At 42.7% G+C, this 24,316-nt stretch overlaps 1 protein-coding gene across 2 annotated transcripts; it reads left to right on the top strand.

Moving 5' to 3' along the window:
* The first annotated feature begins 339 nt into the window (after positions 1–339).
* On the top strand, positions 340–8,549 carry LOC115405144 (uncharacterized). 2 transcript variants are annotated; one of them, XM_030114621.1, is made up of 4 exons: positions 3,082–3,295; positions 4,297–4,407; positions 7,438–7,737; positions 7,826–8,549. In XM_030114621.1, the coding sequence occupies exons 2-4, from the start codon at positions 4,299–4,301 to the stop codon at positions 7,990–7,992; spliced, it is 576 nt and encodes a 191-aa protein (XP_029970481.1). In that variant the 5' UTR covers positions 3,082–3,295; positions 4,297–4,298; the 3' UTR covers positions 7,993–8,549. The 2 variants fall into 2 exon arrangements, with proteins under 2 accessions (XP_029970480.1, XP_029970481.1); XM_030114620.1 differs by lacking the exons at positions 3,082–3,295; positions 4,297–4,407 and adding an exon at positions 340–580.
* Positions 8,550–24,316: the final 15,767 nt, after the last annotated feature.

Here is a 24,316-nt window from a genome sequence, read left to right as displayed (position 1 = left end):
TCAGAAACAGTAATAATACAGGAACATTAACAGGTACTTTAATAATGACAGTCCTGCTCCGATGATGACTTTCATGTTGAGTTGGAAAAACTGAAGAAAATAAAACCTGTACTATATAACATAATCTCATCAGTAATATAATACAAGACATTGAATCAGACATTATATAAAATGAGGACATTATTCTTGTTATGATACAAGGTTGAACAAAAATCCAGTAAAGTGAGTAAGAGAACATCCAGTCAAGAGAACATTTTGTATGACACAAAACTTATCACCCTAAAACCTAAATATGTGAGAAAATAAATATTCTCAGTGTTCTTTTCTCTCTTCAGGCTGGATTCAGCCAGATGAAACCACAGAGCAGCCTCAGCTGAGCTGTCAATCAGCAGCTTATCTGTGGGCTGATGGGAGGTTTGAGGAGCTGTTAGAAACCACATGAGCTCGTCTGCTCAAACAGCTCGTCCTTGTTTGGCCTCGGCTGCATCAGAGCTCCACTTCTCCTCAGCTCCTCCAGAGGAAACACCACTGCACACAATGCTTTTCCTCCCAGCTGCTGCTCTCTGCTGTCTGTGTTCAGGTGAGTGTTTCCAGCCAATCAGGAGCCAGAAAACTCCACCTGGAACAAAGGAGGTCACACTGACCTGCACCTGTCTGTCTGTGTCTCCACAGCGCTGGTTGCCATGGCAGCAGAGCTGATTCAGGAAGATCTAACATTGACCAGGAGAGTCGGGGAAACAGTCTCCTTCAGCTGTGGAGGAACTGATCACTGTTACTATGTATTCTGGTACCAGAAGAAAGACACAGAAACATTCAGAATCATTGTTGTTATCAGAGATGGTAAAGTAGATTCATTCACTGATCAATCTGAGAGAGACGATTTCTCAGCTGAGAGGACTGCTAATGGCTGGGAGTTAAAGATTAAAAAAATTAAATCAGCTCATTCAGCCTCCTACTACTGCTCCTGTGGTTTAACCACAGTGAGAAATGATCCCTGCAGCCTGAACAAAAACCAACTGATGTCAAATAGTGTGACAGGAAGTAAACAGTAAACCAGAGAGCAGGTTCACATATTTCACTCAGTCTTACAAACACACTGAAATTAGAGAGTTTCTTCTTCTTTTTCATCAATTTTAAATGAGACAAGCTTAAAATGCATGTTTTATGTGTATATCTGAACATCACTCACACCAAATAACAAGACAACAGATTTAATAAAACTCTCTGGTAAAAATAAAAATTAGTGAGTTAAATTAAACAGATCATTTCAGCCAAGGAAGATAATTCTCCTGTTTTGATCCTCAGCTGGAATGACTCCAGTTCATCCTCATGTTTTCCAAGTCAGGCTCTCAGAGAGGAAACACTTATTTCAGCTGACATTGGGTGAAGAGCAGGGAGACACCAATATTCCAACGCAGAACAAACACAGAGGAACAGAAAACCACTGACACACAACAAGCATGTCTATGAAATATGGAAGATGAAGACCCTGAGAGAATCCACACAGGCTCAGGGAGAACATGCTCAGGGAGAGCAACTCACCGGCTCAGGGTCCCAGAGTGAACGACCCCCCTCAGGAAACAGTGGAATTAATCAACTGAAGACTGTAGAATATAAGGTGTGATACAAAGCTGATGTGAAATAAGTAAGATGAGATGAAGAAGTGAAAATAAAGAAGTAAAGGTACATAATAATAAAGGATAGAATTGCATAAATAGTGATGAAAGTAAGAGAAGTATTGGCAGTCGCTCTGTTTAAAAAGGTGTGTCTTTAATCTTCCTTTAAAAATATCAACGGTCCTGAGGTTCTCCCGCAGACTGTTCCACAGGCGGGGGTCGTAGTGGCTATAGGCCGCCTCACCGTGGGTCTTGGTTCTGGCTTTTGGAACGCACAGCAGGCCGCTGCCAGAGGACCTCAGGGCCCCGAGGGTCGATATGGTAAAAACAGATCAGCTAAATAAGAAGGAGCAAGAATGTTAACGCCGTGTTTCTGCCGGACGCGACGCAAATTTTTCGCACGATGAGATTACATACAAAGTCAATGTGTCGCGCGGTTGTCGCTCAATCTTGAGCGGCGGGCGACGGCCGGCGAGCGTTTCCAGCAAAAAAATTGTGTGCCCGTCGACTTGCACTGCCACTTGCCGCCGCCCACCGCTCAACGATCCCCGCCCGCCGCTTCGTCACTCGTCGCTTGTAGCTCAAGTTGAAATAATTGAACTTTTCAAGCAAATTCGCGCCAGGACAGCTTATCAGCATGGAGGTCTTCACGGACGTGCTGACGTAGGGCAGCAGGGCTCCGACCACGCAGAACAGTTGGCGTGATGCCAAGGCGAGCAGCGAGCGGCACACTGCTTCTGGTGGAAACACAGCGTCAGCCTGAAGCAGTGCTGGAACCGGCCGTCCAGGCGCAGCTCCTGCAGAAGACGCTGGAACTCACCGAGCTCAGACTGCCTCTGGAGGGCAGCATGTGTGGCGCGGAGCGGTATTGTAATTTATCAATCTCGCTATTGACTGAAAAAAAACCAACAACGCCACCCCAGGAATTGCACCTAGGGAATTATAGCCAAAGCACACAGATTCATAACCTCACTGAGAGGCGGAGACTAGTCGGTTAGGTTTTGACAGGTTTTATTTACCAAAGAAAAAATTATTTAAGACAATACTTTATTATAACAGTGTTTTTTTAAAAGGCCAAAAATTGCTAAAAATAGTGAAGCAACCACACATACTTGCAGTGGAAAAAGGGCTCGGAGCTGGAGCTTAACCGTGACTGGGGAGGGGGAGAACCGAAGGGGGTAGAAACCTTAGACTAAAGGCAAACACACAGACTCGACACAGCAAAATAAAAAAAGGAAGTGCACCACAAACTAACCGGAGACAAACACCACCAGGGGAATCCACCACCTCCACCACTTGACTCCAACACCAGCTCCTAGAACAGAACAAAACAAATATTACAATTTATAAAAAAATTAATTTCAGTTTTCCCACAATGGAGGGAGGGATAAACAGTGTCACAATTGCGCAGCCCTCCTTCGACGAGACATTGTAGTATTCACCATCCAGATGCAATGACCAGAAATCAAACCCTCCCTGTGGTTAGACGAGGCGCCATCCTAACGGCGGCTACACTGAAAGCAGGGAGAGTTTAAGAGCAGTACAGGCCGCGGCAGGACAGGTCTACACAGCAGCAAGCAGCGACAGCAGAGTGCAAAAGCAGCAAAGCGACAAATAATTTGTAGCAAAGTGTCGAGGCAGGGCAAAACAGCAGCGTCTGAAGTAGAAGTGGAGAAGAAATACAGGACTGTCTCAGAAAATTAGAATATTGTGATAAAGTTCTTTATTTTCTGAAATGCAATTAAAAAAACAAAAATGTCATACATTCTGGATTCATTACAAATCAACTGAAATATTTCAAGCATTTTATTATTTTAATATTGCTGATTATGGCTTACAGCTTAAGAAAACTCAAAAATCCTATCTCAAAATATTAGAATATCATGAAAAAGTATACTAGTAGGCTATTTAACTAATCACTTGAATCGTCTAAATAACTCGAAACACCTGCAAGTGTTTCCTGAGCCTTGAAAAACACTCAGCTTGGTTCAGTAAACTAAATCACAAGTATGGGGAAGACTGCTGATCTGACTGCTGTCCAGAGGACCATCATTGACCCCCTCCATAGCCCCCCTAAAATAGGCAGAGTGACGCCACTGTGTGGCACTATTTATAATTGTATTAAACCTGAACATGTTGAATCATTATATTCTGCAATCAATATTTCCAGGTCAGGTCAAGGATGCTGGAGCAGATAATGAATTAAATGGCAGCGACACATCTTGAAATATCTGAACAGATGAAATATTTCTTTCACTTCTGTCATAAATATCACACAGTATAAGAAATTTAGAAATTCCAGCAGGAACATGATGATGAGGTTGCTGTCAAAAGTTTAAGTCTCATTTAAGTACTTACAGACAATTCTCTGAATTATTGCAAACAAAAGGCATTTTGTATTTGTTGCTTTATTTTAGTGTGACAATAAAAATCTCCAGCTTCTGGTGGAGTTCAGACTAAACCCATTTATTTCATGAAGTTCATCTTCTGCAGACCAACAGATTAAAAAAGTTTCCTTTTTTTCTATCAGTCAGTATTTTAGTCCAGATCTGCTCCATGTGGACTAAAGCTGTGAACTGACCAAGAGACAGACATGATCATCAGAGCTGAGCTGCTGGATCAAAGAAACCAGAGACAGATGTGTTGATATGGAATCAGAGAAACTCTTCATGGAGCAGAAATATGACACAGTCTCATCAGCTCAGCTCACATTCAGCTGCAGGAGGGTTTTTGTTTCACTCTTTCTCACTGTGGGACATCTGGGGCTCTGGGACTAAACTGTATGTAACAGGTAAGAACAAACATTTAATACATATTCATTGTTTTATTTGCAGACCTGGAACATTTGTGTCATTTGAGTGTATTTCAAGGTAATTTATTTTTTCAGCAGGAGATAATTCATGGTAAACTCAGATACTTTGGAAAGTTGATACTTCCTGACTGACAAGCTGATGTTTCATTGAAAATATAATCAATAGTTTGGCTTTCAATGTAAATTTTCTGTGACAATATGAGTTTAATTGTTATAAATCAAAACGGATATTTTTTGTAATTTGAAACAACAAAACTGATCATTCACTGATCCACAAAAACAACAAAATGTGAAACACACTGATAATAATTATTATTTACATCATGGTAAACACATGGTAAACACAAATATTTGCATTGTACTTAATCTGTCAAATACATCAAGAAATTTCGGATGTCAACATAGCCACACACATAAAAACAAAAAAAAGCTTCTTTTACATGAAATGATGGATATTTCAAAATAAAATTGGAGATTCCTGAAATTCTTTTTTGCTGGATGTTGTTTTTAATCTCATCCAAATTTCTGAAATCTGAAAATTTAATGATAAAATACAATTTAATGAAAAACTTCTTCACATTGAGTCTTGTGTCACTACTGAAGGTGAATTTAAATTTTGATCAAAACTGGATTTACTTTTGTGACACTGAGTTCCTGATGAAGGGCCGGTCAATTTAATTTATAAGCTTAGAAATATTGTTCATAATTCCTGAACAAGTTCAAAAATAAAATGAAAAACAACATAAATTAAAATGAAAATAAAATAAAGAATCCAACGCTGTGAGATGAACCGGTGATCTGTCCAGGCTGGACTTTGCCCTCATGCATAGGTTATGAATGAATGAATGTGAGTGAACACAGTTGTTCTCCATCTTTATCTATTAGTGTGACGACAAAACACTGAACAGGTCACTTTTCAATACATCTGTTTTAGACTTATGTCCTTTGAATAAAGCATTCAAATTGGTATATATGTGGTAAATGTGCTCCACATATAATTCAATATCAGAACTTCTGTTAAAGACAAAGCATTAATTATATCATGTAGAAAGTATTAGTTGTTTCCAAACCACTATTTGATAGTATATAGATTCATCTCATTGATCTGTTTTACATCATTAAAATAATCGTCAGTATATCTTGGTCCCCAGGTAAAGTCAGAGCATTAAATGTATCATCTAAAACATATGTTAGTCAAAAACACGATGGCCCTCATTTATCAAATGTTAGTACGGCGGTATATGGGCACACGGGCATATGGAAGAAGGGATTGGCATTTACCAATATGATCGTGATCGTACGGGAAGATGAAATCTCACGACAGCTCTGACATCGTGTACACAAGTCTGAGTCACTGTGGATTTGTGGTGCAACACAGAAAAACCTGGCAGAGCGTGAAAATAGTTATAAAGCAAACTTTAAACATGTCATAAAGTACAAGCAGCAAATATTCAGTACAGATTAAAAAGTACAAAAATAAAAAAATTAAATAATGCTCCAACAGAATATCTAATAAAGTTTACCCTTGTAGGATTAATGACGGATTTTTAACGTTCAATAACTGCTTGTCCATCCTGCCACGGAGATGAGCGCTGTTTTAACTGTGCGAAAAGACACAAACTGCTGTGCAGCAGCTTCAGACGCTCAGACGAAGCGGGGGAAACGCTGCTGTTTAGCCCCGAGAAGGTGAGTGACTTTATTTTGGTCTGTGCAGTTTTACACAATATTGCATTCGCCGATGGAGCGACTTTTGTTGCGCCGGGGCCATGAGAGGACCCGATGTAGGAAGCAGCAGATGGAGGCTCCACTGGGGGCTGGACAGAGGAGACAGGACCTGAAGAACCAATTCTGAAATGTAAATAAACTCTAAAGTTAAGAAAATGATTTATTTTAATCAGTGATGTGATGCCAGTGGCCGAGAACTAACATATTAGCTAAAGGGAGATTAAATACAGACAGTGGACGTTTAGTCAAACATTTTATTAGACTGGAGGAGAAAATCTGGCTGAAGAAAATCAATAATCAATAATACACTGAACAAAATTAACGACAATTTTTAGAAGTCTTCATACAATGTTGGTTCATACAAGGTTAAAATAACGTTTTGATACACAGATCTGCACAAGCATAGTGCTCAGCGGAAGGATATACCGGCGCACAGCGGCTGAGTCTACGGCTGCTGCTGCTGTGCTCCGGTATATCCTTCCACGGAGCACTGCGAATGCTCAGGTCTGTGCCCACTGCTGCTGTGCAGGAGACGGCGATGAGGAGGGTTGTGATGTTTCTGCAGGATGTTTTGTTTTGCATATTTGTACCAGTGATAACACTCGAGCGCCTATAGCGCGGCGCCATTTTGTTGAGCAAATGAATTCACACAAGAGCGATGCGGTGTAGCGAAATTTTATTAGATATTCTGTAAGACCATTATTTATGTTTTAATTTTTTCTTTTTAATCTGTGCTGAATCTGTGCTGCTTGTGTGTAATGACATGCTTGAGGCTTGCTTTGTAATTATCTTCACGCCACATTTTGTTGTGCTGCACCGCAAATCCACAGTGACTCAAAATTGTGTACAAGATTGTCAGACCTGTCGTGAGATTTCATCTTTCCGTACGATCACGATCATAATGAAAAATGCTGATCCTGTCTTTCATATGGCCGTATGGCGGCGTACGACCGATTGATAGATGAGGGCCTCTGAGTTCAGCCTGGATGTGAAGCAGGAACTTTCTCACACTGACTCCACTGTGTGGCCCCGACTCTGACCACTTTATTTCTCTGTTAAAAATCACTGTGAGCTGCAACACATGAGGACCTGAGGTGAAGACAGAGTCTGATATCAACATGAACACAGTGAGCAGTGACCTTTGTACTGTGTTCACATCAATCAGCTGATTGATCAGAGTTGAGGTGGTTTCCAGGATCAGACTGAATGTAGCTGAGAGCTGGAAGCTGCTGTTGACTTTGTGGTTGTGTGTGTGTGCTGCTTGTTGCTGCTGTCTGATTCCAGAGCAGCAGGTAGTGAAGCCCGTGGTGAGCGTGTACCCAGCAGCCTCCAGAGATCCCCTGAAGAACCACCTGCTGTGTGTGGCCTCAACCATGTTCCCTCCTGAGGTCCAGTTCTCCTGGAAAAGACTGAAGCAGAACGGCGACCTGGAGGAGCTGAACTCCAGAGAGGGAGAGCAGCTGGAGCTCAGAGAGTCGGGACGCTCCACCTCCATCTTGGTGCTCGGTCAGCATGATGTTGAGACAAAATATCGCTGCTCTGTGAAGCACGAGGGAGGAACAGTGGAGGCTGAAACAGAGCAAGGTAAAGAAGGTTTGATGACTTTAGCTGTGATTCACTGTCATTATTTAGAGGAGCAGAGTGCCGATTGTTTTATCTCTGTCCGTTTCAGTCATATATCCTCCAGCCGTCCCTCCACCACACTGGTACAGAGAGAGGCTGCTCTGCCTGCAGTACACAGTGCTGATAGTGAAGAGTGTGGTCTACTGCTTTGGACTCTCTCTGATGATGATCCTCAGAAACAAAGGACCGTCCACCAGCTCCACACATGCTGACTGACCTCCAAGAGCTTCACGTCTCACTCACACCTGGCATAAAACCACAGAATTTACAATGAAATAAATACATGTCAAGTCAGAGCTTGGCTTTTAAATTTCTACTCAAACAAGAACAAAAAACATTTTAGAAATAAACATTATCCTGAACACATCTAACAACACAGTTATGCAGACAACAAGAGGATCTGAAGTCCAGCAATTTTTATTGAAATAAATTGCTTTCTTTTGTTGATTAAAGTCAATAAAATGTGGTTTGTTATTTGGTTTTTATTAAGTTTAAGATACATAGGAGTTCAGCATCAGCGAGGAAAAGAAAATATGGGAATTTAAAAAAAAAAAAATAAAAACATTTGTCGTTTCATCTATCTTAGGTGTTACTTATGAAAATACTCATATGATGTCAAAAACTTACAAAGATGACGGTAAAGTACAACAAACAGCCAATCTTCTGATGTCTTATAGATATTTGAGTTAATTTAAAAAAGGCTTTTTTTGCTACTGGTTTTCATCATGCTGTGTTTTATATTCATTAAATTTAAAGAATAAAACTTTGTCCAATTTCAACATGTTAACTTCTGTTTTTCTCTTCTTGACTTCAAGCTTTTCTTGTTGACAGCGAGCAACTTTTACATGACGCAAATAATGCTCAGAGAAATGGAGACAAAAACCTCATGAGAATTAAAACATAAATGCTTTCCTATTTAGATAAACAGGTGTGAGTGTGTGTGTGTGTGTGTTCTCGTATTTCTATCCTTGTTGGGGCCAAATGTCCCCACAAGGATAGCAAAACGTGAAATGACGTGCCTTGTGGGGACCTTTTTCCGGTCCTAAGTAGGAGAAACAGTGTTTTCTTGACCATGTTGTTGTTACTGAAAAAAGTAAAAGTGCAAAAACATTTCTTTAGGGTTAGGCTTTGTTGTGGTGTGGGTTAGGGTTAGGGTAAGGGTCAGGGTTAGGGGCTAGACATGAATGGGAGTCAATGGACGGTCCCCACAAGGATAGAAATACAAGACTGGGCGTGTGTGTGTGTGTGTGTGTGTGTGTGTGTGTGTGTGTGTGTGTGTGTGTGTGTGTGCACTAAAAGTAATCATAAAATCTGATCTGACACTGTGAAAACTGGAGTCTTGCAGTCATCAGGAGACTGTGGGCTTTGTTTCTCTTTTCTGAATATCCGGACTTTTCTCCCATAGAAGAAGAGAGTTGTAACCGTCATGTTAATAACGAGAAACTTAAAGTTCACAGTGTGGAGGCTGCAGAGCAGAAACCACACATCCTTTCTGCAACAGTGAAGGAAATGTGTTGAGCTGTTAACATTTTTTTATCTGTTCTAATAACCACAGAGAACAAATTCACATCTGCTGCTGCTCACACTCATGAAACTCACTTCTTTCTATTCTTTCTGTGGTTCCATCTTTCATCTGATCCCTCCAAACAGACACACACCTGAAGCTCATATTGCTGCTACACCATGAGGAAGAATAAAAATCTGTTTTATTGAATTCACTTCATGTCATGAGCATCAATGAAAAAACAATGAGAGGCCGAGTTTGGTCTTTCATGGAAACAACATTGTCATCAGCAAAGAGAATCACATCAACATGATCTCAAAACTGAATCAGTGATAATTAAAGTAAATGAAACATGATCCATGAAACTGAATGTGGTTAACACACACACACACACACACACACACACACACACACACTCAGCATGTTTGTGTAGTGTTTTTGACTGATTATAAAAAGTATGTATGTTCTCCAATACAGACAATAGTCACATGGATGAACCACAGTCACAGCATTTTCCCATTTTGCATCTGGGTATAAACTACACAATGAATCATTATCAGTCCACTCCAGTGCGTCTGTCTCCCCCCACAACATACCTTGCAAAGTTATATAGAAGTGATCAAACATGTTTCACATTTTCTTTCCAAAAATTTCTCAAGTAAACTTCATTTCCCTGAAGATCGTCCCTACATTATTTAGTACAAATTATATTTGAATTAACATTTGGAAAAAAGTGCATTTTAAATAATTTACGATTTTTTTTTTCGAAATCTGCCTATCCATAACATGCAAACTACCAGATATGCTGTTTTCTTTCTTGTTTGTAACTCTACCTGTGGAGAATAAGAAAAACCCTTCATTGTGCTGCCCTCTGCTGGTTTAATGACACTGTCTCAATCCTCTGATGAGTTTCTTTGTTTTGTTTTTGTTTTTTCTCAGTTGTTTTGGTGCATTTTCTCACATCACTTTCTACATTTGCACAGCAGTGAATACATTTCTCAAAACAATTCCAACAAACCACAAAACCCAGTTGATGATCTGCATGAGCCTGTCACTTGTTCAAAATGGACAGTTCATTCCTGAAAAGCAAGTTTTCCTGTCAGTGAAAGTGTCAGTGTCTTCAAGATGAAAAGTCTTGTCTGTTCAAAGGATCAATGAGCCGAATCTGGTTCCCTCTAGTCCTCTGTGATCAGCCCCATCACTTATTGTAAGGGGAGGACTTTGGGGGTCCCCCACTTTGGGGGTCAGATGTAGGTGGGGGTGGCCTGATGGCTGTGGGTGGTTGGCGCTGTCTTGGGGTGGGGGTCAGGGCTCCTTCGCTGGGGGGGTGTCTTCGTGGTGGCAACATCTCCTGATGAGGTTGGAAAATCTGAATGCCAGTCTACAGGGAAGAACAACAACAATTGGTGGGATGTTACAGGCAGTACAGTGTGTCAGACAGGACATTCTCTCCATGAGATCGGAGCATACCTTTAAAGTCCTCTATGAGGAAGTTTCAAACCTCATCTCATCCGTGGATCTTGTGCCACTACAGCTAGGTCAGAAAACCATCGAAACGGTATGGTGGTCCAGCGCAGCATCACACCCCTGCAACCCCTGAGGAGTTCTTCACAGCCATCGACACAGTCACCAGCCATCTGACTGATCGATTTGACCAGGAAGGCCTGAACAACCTTGTCAGGCTGGAGAACCTGCTGATTTGTGGAAACATCAGAAACAGCACTGACATGCTTGATGTGTATCCAGAGCTTGATATGCAAACATTGCAAATCCAACTTGCCATGTTGAAAACAAATCATCAGTTCAACACCACCAAAGGGGTTACAGAAATACTAAAGAGCATGGTACCAGAGGTTTGGAGGCTCTTCAGCCAGGTGGAGACCCTGGTCAGGCTCTTGCTGGTGGTCCCAGTATCCTCTTGTGAAGCGGAGAGAAGCTTCAGTGCTCTGCAGCGACTGAAAACGTGGCTCTGCTCCACAATGTCCCATGCAAGGTTCAACAGTGTGGCTGTCTGCCATGTCCACAAAGACAAGCTGTGGAAGATGGACAAGAAGGACATATGTAATGCCTTCATTGGCACTTCAGAACGGCGGGCCAATGTTTTTGGGCACTTTTAAAAATGAAGCTCTTGTCTTGTTGTCTGCCTGGACTTATAGGACTTCCAGCCCTCACGATGTCAGTACTGTTAGGGACAAAATAATAATTTCAGTGTGTTTAGCTCCATTTGTTATGATAGTGTTAAATGTTCAATGTTAAATGTCCAAGGTGCAGTCATCTCTAAATAAAAAAAAGCCTGCACTAAAGCATTCACATCTCCAATTTGTATGAATAATAAACTGCAGTACTTTCACGACATTTAGAGTTCAAACAATATAAAATGCATCCCTATTCACATATTTCAATACAATTCTCATTAATTAACATATTCATACACTTTTAAGAAAGTCAAATGCAAATTGTAGCTTCATTTGCAATATCTGGTGCAACTCCAAGGAAGGTAAGTCAACTACTGACAACGTCAGCTCTGTTCCATCCCAACTGGTACTACCAAGCAGAGGTGAAAAGAGGACTGAACATTTGCTGAAGGAAACATCTGCATCCACACCACATGAATAAGACCACACATCATACATGTCAGGCCTTTTAGACAGCACTGTAATGCCACGGAAATACACTAAAACGGAGAAGACAAGAGCTGCACTTTGTTTTAAAAAAACAATATCGCCTTATTCAACCATCAGGAGCTTTTGCAGTGAAATGATGCATTACCTCCTTGTCCAAATAGTAATTTTTCTTCTCAGAGACGATCTTTAAAGGATTAGAAATTGTAGCGCTTGTACGATTATTTTCTGTTATTAGTGACTTGGAGCTCTGCATGTGTGTATAAAGATAATTTCTGTACGTCATTTAGATCTGCAGAGGGCCAGACCCTGGTGTACTGACCAAGTTTCTTTACTCATTACTATAATGGCTTAAAGCTAAGCTAACGGCTGACTGGCGACAGCTAAAGCTCCAGAAAGCTATGCTTCCGTACATCAAGGGTTAATAAACTCGGTCGTTATCGGATGGTTTCATCGGCTGCAAAGATGCAGATGAAAAGGTTTTAATATATTGAAATTGCAGCAGTACTCAGTGGTGACTTTTAATTTTAACAGTAGCGGAGCAGATAACATGGTGTGAATTTTATTCAAAACATAATTATTACATGAATTAAACAAGTTTTTTTTAAATTCACCACAGGTACGATCAGAAGATAAAGCGCGCGCTGGGTCGGAGCTTCACCTTAGAACGGACGCAAATTTACAGCAGCTGCAAGTGTCCTCGAGAGTCTGCATTGTCTCTGCAATGCGAGTGGTGCGTTCAGGAGCACCGGAATTTTCTAAACTATTGAAAGTAACTGTGGTTACACTGGCTTACACGTGAAGGATTTGAATGTGGTGCAGAAAAAATGATCTCTGGCAAAAAAAGTGGGGGGGACACGTCCCCCCGTCCCCCCGAAACTGACGCCTATGGTCACAGGAGTTATAATATCTGATCAAACTCTATCTATCTATCTATCTATCTATCTATCTATCTATCTATCTATCTTCCTTCTGCAGTTCTCCAGACCTGCACAGATGAGGCTTTTCACTCATTTCTCACTCTTCTTGTGGAGAATCAGAGAAAACCTTCATGGTGCTGCCCTCTGCTGGTTAAACTGACACAGTGTCTCATCTCCCCACGAGGTTCTTTCTCCTTCATTTTTCATTCCACAGGTTTATGTGACAGTCTTTGCTTTTTTCAGCCGCTTTGGTGCATTTCTCACAGTGAAGCAAAGTAAAATCACACATAATTCCACTGAACTGCAGCCATGGCCAGGGGTTTCCTGTAAAACCATTCATGACGATTTCTGAAGCAAGTTTGAGTCAAACTTATTGTTACACTTTGATCCTGTATAACGGGAATCCTCTGCAACCTGTGGCTCTGGAGCCACATGTGGCTCTTTAGTCCCTCTGTAGTGGCTCCATGAGGCCTTCACAACATGAACGAGGAAGAAACATTTCACTTATTTCTAAATTATATGTGATCAGTCACTCTTGGTTCAAAAAGGGAATCAAAAGAAAATACAAGTAGAATTGAGAAAACACGCTAAAACCACAAAAAATGAGGAAAAAATTACAGAATGGATTCAAAAATTTGAAATGTCTAGAATTTCTAACACAAGAGAATGAATTTTGGGTCCAAAACGGCTTAAAAACAAGTCAAAGCAAAATGTTCAAAATTGTCAACAAAAAAGCTTGAAAAGAGGAGTGGAACTGTTAAAACCATGTACAAAAAAAAAATAGGTTAAATGTTTGCTCTTCTGGATTTAAACTTCATAAATGGTTAATAAATAAAAAATACGTAGTATGTGCATAAAATCTATATATGAAACTTCATGAGTTGCTTTCACCTCATTTTAAAGGCTGAATTTGCTTTGGGGCTCCAGACGAACAAAGCCACAAAAACAAAACTTTAGGTCTTAAAGGTTGCAGAGCCCTGCTGTACAACACAACACAACACAACACAACACAACACAACACAACCTGACCCCACATCTGGAGATGAGTCCCCGGGCGCTCCCCGCAGCTGCCCACTGCTCCATACGGAATGCCTCAGTGGCATCGATGGATGGGTTAAATGCAGAGAAACAAATTTCGTTGTACATTCACTGTATAATGACCAATAAAGTACCTTACCTTACCTTACCTTACCTTACACAACACAACACAACACAACACACAATGTTCTTTTAAGACTAATTTCAAAGTGTCAGTCCTCCTGTTTTCCACCAGCAGGCAGCAAAAACAAAAAAATAATTAATCAGTCAAACGGTCTGGGTTTTTTTTTCTACTGACAGGAACTCCTGCTGGGGATGGGGGAGAGACTTGAGTCAGGGTCAGAGGTCAGGGCTGTTGTTGGAGTCCTGGAGGTCCCTGTTACTGATTAGAATTCTCTTCTTTTCTATTGCATTTTGTTTTTCGTTCAATATCTCACTTTCACATTTCCATCTTGAAAATATTCTTTCCCACATTGACACCTGTAAGTTTAGTTTGTTTAGTTTGTTTGGTTTAAAACATCAAATAGCCTAAGAACCACTGATGATGTGAGGTTTAAAAAGAGAGAAGTAATGATTGAGATGAAATTAAATATGAACATTAATGCAGTTCAGTTCACCGTTCAGGAGGATTATAATTTAATTTCCTTTATTCTTTGTAAAACTTTTCAAAGTAGATGTTTTCTGGGTTGTCGTTGCATTTTCAATTTCTGAAGATCCACTCAGTATTTCTGATAAAGAAACTTTCAGTAACTGTTCATTAAACTTATTTCCCTTCCCTAACCCTGAGTTAGGACAGATGTGTTAGAAATACATCTGAATATATATTAGACATTGTTAAAGCTACTGTACAGTTTGACAATTATATACAAAATATAGTTTTTCTGTATAAAAAAAAAAATGTTACTCTTCTGATGAACATATAGTCGATCAATCTTAAAAAAAATGTATGAAATATTAAAAATGATGAAAGGACAGTTTTGGGTTATGACTCTGGAAATAAGCAGTAAATGTGGTCACTGACTTTGTTGGAAGATCTTTTAGAGTCTCCAGATTCCTTGAGGAGGGCGGTGTGTGACAGTTGATACTGAACCATAAAGTCGTCCAGTCTGCTGGTTTTTCTGGACTTTAACTCAACATGTTTCATGTCCATCAGCTCTTCTGCAGGATACTTTCTCTTTCATTGTCCTCTCTTATGTTCTGCTGCAAAATTAAATACAAGTATAAATAATTCTTACATATCATGATAATCATGATATCAATAATTATCAAAAATGTTAATATTTTTCTTACACTAATTTACATATATATCATAATAATTTGCATAATATCAGTTATTAATTACTTGTCTTTTCAAATTTGCCATAAGATTATAATGACTGCTGTGTCGGGTTTCTATTGTCTTTATTGCTTCCATGATCTCATTTACATTGAAAAAACTCAACCAAACAGTCCATCACAGCCTCTCTGTGTTTAATACAAAAAAAAATCCCAGACAGACATACACACACAAAGCCCCTGTTTTACAAAAACTCATAATGTTTAAATGTCTTAGTACCTGAAGAAGCCGTTCAGTGTTGGTCTAAAAGCCTCTCAGAGCATAACACCACTCCACAGTGCTGCTGATGGCAGAAAGGATTTTCTCAGGTCCTCCATGAGGCCTTGGCTGTGGTCCTGGTTGAACTTCATCCTGGTCTGTGGAAGCTGTGGAAATGAGGTCATCATGTTCTGGAAATGTTTTTTAATTTTACATGTTTTACTGGAAATAAAACATTTAAATAGAATCAAAATTCCATGTCATGATCAGACAAAGATCCCAACATCTGTCTGAGCAGGACAGGAAAACTAAACATGGTGTATCGAGGCAAATAGAGAGAGAGCATGTTTTTGTTTCTGAGTTCAGATAGAAGCAAAATAATCTAAAATATTCAGATTCAACATGTTCAATCACTTCAACTTGATACATTTTGGTTTTGTGGTCATTAAAAAATGTGATTTCTTTATCCAGCATATGGTGGCAGGAGACTGCAGCCAATATTCACCAATGTTTTCAAACCATGATGGACAAGAAATAATGTGTCAGAAACAGTAATAATACAGCAACATTAACAGGTACTTTAATAATTGCAGTCCTGCTCCTATGATATGACTTTCATGTTGAGTTGGAAAAACTGAAGAAAATAAAACCTGTACTATATAACATAATCTCATCAGTAATATAATAAAACACACTGAATAAGACATTATATAAAATGAGGCCATTATTCTTGTTATGATACAAGGTTGAACAAAAATCCAGTAAAGTGAGTAAGAGAACATCCAGTCAAGAGAACATTTTGTATGATACAAAACTTATCAATCCAAAAACTAAATATGTGAGAAAATAAATATTCTCAGTGTTTTCGTCCTCAGATTATTTTCTCTCATCTGGCTGAAACCACAGAGCAGCCTCAGCTGAGCTGTCAATCAGCAGCTTATCTGTGGGCTGATGGGAGGTTTGAGGAGCTGTTAGAAACCACATGAGCTCGTCTGCTCAAACAGCTCGTCCTTGTTTGGCCTCGGCTGCATCAGAGCTCCACTTCTCCTCAGCTCCTCCAGAGGAAACACCACTGCACACAATGCTTTTCCTTACAGTTGCTGCTCTCTGCTGTCTGTGTTCAGGTGAGTGTTTCCAGCCAATCAGGAGCCAGAAAACTCCACCTGGAACAAAGGAGGTCACACTGACCTGCACCTGTCTGTCTGTAGTGAAGGCTCATGTTAGTTTATGATGTTTGAAATAATTTTGTTAATAGTTTATGTGAGTCTTCTCTGCCCTTCATGGTGAAATGTTATCACGTGTTTCTGTTTATTTGTTTATGTTCTTTGAATGTGAAATACCTGAAAGTTCATATGTCCTACTTTCTGTGTTGTAATTGAATGCTTCCCGTGTATCTTTTTTATGTGCGTTCCGGGGCATTGTGGGGAAGTTTCTCGTCCTACATGTGCGGATGTAACTCAGAGCACAGAAGTGGGTACTACTTCTTTCGTTTTGTTGGCCGCTGGTGTGGAATCTAATGAAGCTGGAGCTGTAGCTGTATAGCGTGGGCTTTCCAAGAAGAGATCTCGTGGCGGCGTCAGCGCGCTTGGTGCGCGTATATGAGGAGGGATGCTACTGGCTAATTAGCATTAGCTCGCATCGTCGGCTGATCGTCTACAAATACCAAGGCGGTGAGTAACAATCGGAATTCGTTCGGACCTTGTCACTGCCAGTGGATTATCATCGTTCGGGACATCAGCACTTCGTCCCTCTGCTTCGTCTGCAGTGCCGCAACTATCGTCATCGTAATCATCGTTAGCTTCCAGGACCTTTGTCATCAGCTTCCAGGATCTTCGTCAGCTTCCAGGACCTTCATCCAAGTAATGAGCTCCACCCGGCCGCAACGGTATTATTTAATTAGAAAGGGAATTTGATTTGTTTAGTTAGTTAGGAATACGACATTGTATTGTGGTATTGCATTGTGTGTTTCATTCTGATCATTTTTTTTTATATAGATATCTGTCTTCATGATTGCCATCCTGTCTCCCTCCCCAAGTTATTTAGTGGAGTGTCCTCTTTAAATTTCAAGTACATAGCAGTACGCCGGTGGCTGTACACAGCGCCATATTTTGGGTTTAGTTAACATACAGTCTTTGATTTAATTTTAATAACCGCCATTACAATTTTTGGTCCTTCGAGCCAGATTATGATTTAGTATAGCTACTATGGCTAGTAATGGACACTCCAGAGACAGATCAGACAAAGCCCCAGTACACCCCAAATGAACCCTGAACAAGCCCAGATATCTAAATGAGTATGTCACAGGTCCCCTTCCCAGTCATGGTTCAATGGGTCAGCGCACCCATAGCTCTGCCAGTCTAGCCTGTCGTAAGATGAGCACGCGAGCTGACTTACCCATCAGCCGCAGTGCAGATAATGTAGCCAGACTGCCAGCTCGGTTCGATGCACCTGACTACCCTGACAATGACCTCGTAGATGACCAGGACCACAACCAGTCTAGTGTGGTTCAACCCAGACCTGACAGCCCGAACTCAGATAGCTCAGTTGGGTCAAGGAGAAGTGAAGCCAGACTGTTTGACATGGTCAGACATCAAGAGGAGGCTGCTCTGGAGAGAGAGCGCCACCAGGATGAAGCAGCTCTGGAGAGGGAGCGCATACAAGCACAAGTTATGACCCAGCAGGCTGAAATCGCACTGGAAAGGGAACGGATACAGGCTCATGTTGCATCGCAGTAGACCCAGGCCATGATCCAGGCAATGAAGGAGCTAACAAAACAGAGTGAAAACACCATGAAGCAGTCTATGCAGTTTATTGGTGAAGTCATTCACAGCCTCACACAACGGTCTTCAGCCCGACCCTCGAGGAGGACTTCACAGAGGCTTTCTAGGGAACATTCTCCAGATCATCAGGGTGAAGTAGAGTACAGTAGAGAGAGGCATGCACTGGATCAGATTCAGAAGGAACCAGACAAAAACGGACCACTGAGCCGCCGCCGAGAGGGACTGGCAGTCGAGCAGCAGAAGTGGACGGTGCCCCCACTCTCAGGCCATAAACTCAACTCCTCAGACTCAGCCCCTGCCCCCATCAACTTTACAGTCCCTAAGAGAGAGCAGTCGCCCCCAAACCCAGCACCCCCCTCAGTGGTCCGCCAGTGGTCAGGACCTACACAGGCTGACATCATAACACCTCCACCTAAGAACAGCCAAACTCCAGTGACCCCCACTTCGCCTAACCACCAGCCTGCTCTCTCGTACAGCACAGCCTGCCCACTTTCCCCAACTTCGAAGTAGAAGATAGAGCCCAGTACCTGGAACTGTGTATGTGCCTAGACTCCCTCCTCGCTGACACCTATGATGAGAGGTACAAATACACGATCCTGCTGCAACATGTCAAAGTCCCCAGAGCCCGTATGATGATCTCAGCATTCGGCTGGTCTGACAAACCCTACTCAGAATCCATCGCAGCCTGAGATGACCGCTACGGCCGCCCTTGGGACTTAATCCTCACAGAGATCTCCATCATCGAGAAATTACCCCCGATCCGTGACAACCAAGCACTGGAGGACCTGTTCATAAAGGTGCAAAACCTTGTGGGGATGCTGAGGTGCCAGGGTGAGGAGGGACTCTGTGAGCTCAACAGCAGCTCAAGCGTAAAGCGCATCCTGGAGAAGCTCCCTCCATTCAGACAGAAGAGGTTCAGACGCGTGCAGAATCGACTCCACCCTAACAAACTAGGATCCTCCCTGATCGATCTTGCAACCTTTCTAAAGGATGAGGTCCGCAGTCTCAGCCTGGATGTGCTCCTCCCAGGTCCGTCCCTAAGAGAAAAGAGGGACAGCAAAGCAAAGGGTCAATGGAGAACTGCTACTGTAATGCACACAGTCGGAGAACCAGAACAAAAACAGTCACACGCCGCCAGCAAGGGAGGCGTCTCAAAACAGACTAAAGACAAGAGGAGTCCAGATTGTCACTACTGCAACAAAGAACACTGGCTCTCGAGCTGCGAGGCGTTCAAAAGACTGAGCACCGAACAAGCAAGAGACTGGATCCAGAAAGATCAAAGGTGTTGGAGGTGTGCTTGCAAGGGTCACAGAGCTTCAGAGCGCACCCTGAAAAGGAAATGTGGTCGTTGTTCTGCTGTGCACTGAGACGTCCTGCATGATGTCAACCAATGGACCAAGGAGAGGGTTGCTGACACTGAGTCCAAGATCATGTATGTGGATCCGGCTAAGAGTGGGAGCTCGAAAGTTATGTTGAAGATAGTGCAAGTCCACCTACATTACCAAGGACGGATGTTGGACACCTATGCTGTTTTGGATGATGGTTCAGAGAAAACCCTGCTTCTCCATTCAGCAGCTCTTCAGTTGGGTGTCCGGGGACCAAGAGAAGTGCTGACCATCAGCACGATTCGTCGAGACGTCAAAGAGATCAGCGGTGAGCAGGTCGCCCTCACCATCTCACCAGCTGGTCAACCAGAGAGACAGTACACCATCAGCAATGTATTCACCAGTCAGCAGATTGCACTCTCTCAGTATGACTACCCCATTTCACAGCTCCAAGAGAAGCACCAGCACCTCCGCAACCTGCCCATACCACCGATCAGTGGAGCAACACCAACGATCCTGATTGGCTCAGACCACATCGACCTCATCACTCCAGTAGACACCGTCTACCTGGGACCCAGAGGATGTCCTGCCACAATCAAAACCAGACTGGGATTGACCCTACAAGGTCCATTTCACATCTCCAACCAGAGACCTGCCCTGACCCAGTGCCTCTACAGTAAAGCAACTTCAGCAGACACAGCCCTCCTCAGTCACGTGGAACGGCTTTGGCAGTTAGACATCCTGCCATTCAAGAACGAGAAGGAGATGGTGCGATCGAAGGAGGATAAGTACGCTGTGGCTCTCCTTGAGAAGAAGACCATCAGAGTAAACATCGAGGGAGTGCAGAGGTACGCCACCCCACTCCTGAGAAGAGAGGACATGCCCACCTTGCACGTCCCAAAGGAGGTGGTCAGCAACTACCTCAAGAGCACAGAGAGAAGGCTGGCCAGAGATCCTCACCAAGCTGAGATCTACAGAGAGGAGATGAACAAGTTGGTGGTCGCTGGTTATGTCAAGAAACTCGACAGCAGGGCTGAAATCACAAAGGAGGCCTGGTACCTGCTGCACCACAAAGTTAGCCACAATGGAAAGAACCGGCTGGTCTTCAACTGCAGCTTTCAGGTTGGCAGTCAGTGTCTCAACAAATGTCTGCTCCCAGGTCCCACCCTAGGACCATCCCTTCTTGGAGTCCTCCGGCGATTTCGCCAGGACCGCGTGTCCATCAGCGGGGACATAAAGGGGATGTTCCACCAGGTCCGGCTTCTGGAGGAGGACAAGCCCCTACTGAGGTTCCTGTGGAGAGATGACCCTACTGACGAACACCCATCAACCTACCAGTGGGAGGTGCTACCTTTCGGGACGACGTGTAGCCCATGCTGCGAGATGTTGGCGCTACAGCGTCATGTCCTGGAAGACCCTGAGGCAACAGAGGAGGCTCGTCGCAGTGTGGAAAGGTGCTTCTACGAAAACAACTGTCTACAAAGTGTCGCCACAGAAGGAAAAGCCAAGAAGCTGGTAATGGAGCTGAAAACCCTACTGGCCAAGGGGGGTTTTGACTTACGCCAGTGGGCGAGTAGCAATCCTGCCGTCCTTAGTCAGCTCCCACCTGATGCCAAGGCTACAAGCAGTGAGACCTGGGTGGCGCAGGGCCCCGGGGAAGCGCATGAGATGACGCTGGGCCTCATTTGGCGCTTCAAGTCAGACACTCTGCACTATCGGAGCACCCCCACAGAGATACAACCGACCACCAGAAGAAGTATCTATCGCACGCTCGCCAGTCAGTATGATCCGTTAGGGTACACTCTGCCCTTCAGCACCAGAGCCAAGGTCTTGGTGCGGGAACTGTGGACAAAAGAGCAAGGCTGGGATGACATTGTCCCTGGCAACCTCACCCAGAAGTGGAGAGAATGGGAGGAGGAGCTTCCGATGCTTCACAAGATCACCCTCCCCAGGAGTTACTTCCCTTCGACCATCGACATGGACAATAGCAAGATCGATCTGCATGTGTTCAGCAATGCATCCGAGACTGCCTACGGGTCAGTAGTGTACCTCCGAATGACCGATGCATGACTGATGGAGCTGGCAAAGTTCACGTAGCCTTCGTCTTGGCACGTTCCAGAGTTGCCCCCCGGAAGCAACAGTCGATCCCCTGGCTAAAACTCTGTGCAGCACTCATTGGAGCCCAGCTGGCCAAGATGGTCCGGGAGGAACTCACTCTGCCACTACGTGAGACCGTGATGTGGTCAGACTCGACGACAGTGATCACTTGGCTCCAGTCCCAATTCTGCAGATACAAGGTCTTTGTGGGAACACGGATTTCAGACTGCAGACTGTTCCACAGACCAAATAGGTGAGGTATTTAGACGTCTTATTATTACCCAATTTCGACCTCTAGATGACGTTGAAGATCTGGACGTCTAAATTAGGACCCAATGTCGACGTCTACATGCGGTTGAACATTTGAAAGTCGGGGGAAACTTTATGTTCCTTGATTAAAAATGTTTACCATCTGAACGAGATGAGAAATGACGTATTATGTATGAAATGGGTTTTGATTTATTTTATTTTTGTTTTATTTTGAAGGGCGACAGACAGGAAGTTCTGTGTCTGTGTTCACTTATTGGCTGCCATAGCGTATATTAACTTGACTGAGTGAAACCGGAAGTGGAGGTGTGTCAGATGCGTAACTTTACTGCGAAAGCCACGGAGCTGGAGACGCTGCTGTCGGGCTAATTAAGTGTTTTTCCCTTAATCGCTAGTCCAGCGCTTGTCGGGGAACCCTGATTCCTGTTTTGTGGACCAACGGTAGTCTGGAGCCACCTTGGACTGGCCGGTCACAGTCCCTTTTGAGGACAATCAGCACCATGGCATGCTGGCACAGCGGATGCCGAGGAAGAGTTAGCTGCAGATTCGTCACTGGTCCGGTATTTTGAGTACTGTGAAGTTTTTGCAATAAAATCTGTTTAAAAAGAATTGGATTGTGATCGTAGTTTCCTGTGCCTGTGAATTTTGCTGTACCTTGGCTTGTCAGGATGTTGGATGCCGTCTTTATGCATTTCGAGTTAGCGTCTGCTGGTGATTGATTCAAATGAAGTAATAGGAAAATAACCTTGGCAAGCATGTCACCTTCTACAATGGAACTTTATGCATAGTAAGCAGTATAAATAATAATAATTTACCACTGAAAAAGTGTTTATGTGAATGTTAACCCCGCCTTGTATTTTTTTCCTTGAGTCTGTTTGTTTTCATTGTCTCGTAAAGATAGATGTCTAATAAAAGAGCCACGCAAGCGGTTAAATTTAGTTCGTATTTTCAACAAATTGTGAACTTTGGAGAAACACAAAACAAACATTTTTAAAACCACCACTTTGTTTCGTGTGTATTGCGCTGTATTTCAGGAGAAGTAGTTTTCCGTAAAATAGTGGTCACCCTCCCGTTTACTGATGAAATACTCAATAAACTAACAGCTCAACAGGTACGGCTGAGGATTGCTGAACAATAAGTCGTGAGTTCGAATCTTGTGTGTCACCCGTCTGTAATGAAATGCTGAAGTGACTGAAGGCATATGCCTGAAACTCGGAGAGCAAAGCCGGTGATTAGATTTTGGTCAATTTAAATTATATTTTCCCCTCTTTTTTATGGCCCTTGTCTGAAGGTCCTGGTGACGTCGATACCCGACGTCGAAATTACGTAAAAAAAGACGTCATATGGCATTACATTCTGTACCTTGTTGGTAACTTGCTGGGACGTCCAACAATGACCTTAAAAAGACGTTGATTCAACGTCTTTTTGCTCAGTGGGCAAGCTCAGGCCGCCTCCATAGGGCAGCATGTGTGGCGTGGAGCGGTATTGTAATTTATCAATCTCGCTATTGACTAAAAAAAACCCAACAACGCCACCCCAGGAATTGCACCTAGGGAATTATAGCCAAAGCACACAGATTCATAACCTTACTGAGAGGCGGAGACTAGTCGGTTAGGTTTTGACAGGTTTTATTTACAAAAAAAAAAAAATTATTTAAGACAATACTTTATGATAACAGTGTTTTTTTTAAAGGCCAAAAATTGCTAAAAATAGTGAAGCAGCCACACACACTTGCAGTGGAAAAAGGGCTAGGAGCTGGAGCTTAAAGCGATACTTCAACATTTTGGCAAATTGGCCCATTTAGCGCAATTATTTAGTCATTTCGAACAGCATACTTACTTTTTTTGTGAGGGCAAGCTGTTGTTTATTCAGAGGTGAGTCGGGGAAGGTTTTCGGGACGGACACAATGGAAGTGGATGGTATTTTGGTTCCCCCTCGTCAAACTCATCAAATACACAATCCAACAACCCCAAAACACTTTGGTGGGCAAATTATAATCCGCACATTCACTACGCTGTGGAACACCAACAAATAATATTGTAGCGTTACGACACTGAAGCAAATACTGGGAACTACTTTGTCTTTTGAAATCACTACGCCCAGACAAGTAGTTCCGTCTTAGCAATCTTCGCATAAACAACTCAGTCTCGTAATTTTGCGTTAATACTTCACAGCGTAGTGAATGTGAGGATTATAATTTGCCCACCAAAGTGTTTTGGGGTTGTTATATTGTGTATTTGATGAGTTTGACGAGGGGGGACCAAAATACCATCCACTTCCATTGTGTCCGTCCTGAAAACCTTCCCCGACTCACCTCTGAATAAACAACAGCTCGCCCTCACAAAAAAAGTAAGTATACTGTTCGAAATGACTAATGAATTGTGCTAAACGGGCCAATTTGCCAAAATGTTGAAGTATCGCTTTAACCGTGACTGGGGAGGGGGAGAACCGAAG

Source organism: Salarias fasciatus, chromosome 18 (assembly GCF_902148845.1).
Source record: "Salarias fasciatus chromosome 18, fSalaFa1.1, whole genome shotgun sequence".
NCBI classification, from domain to species: domain Eukaryota; kingdom Metazoa; phylum Chordata; class Actinopteri; order Blenniiformes; family Blenniidae; genus Salarias; species Salarias fasciatus.
Note: the sequence above shows the minus strand (reverse complement) of the source record. Positions and strands in the feature narration are given on the sequence as shown.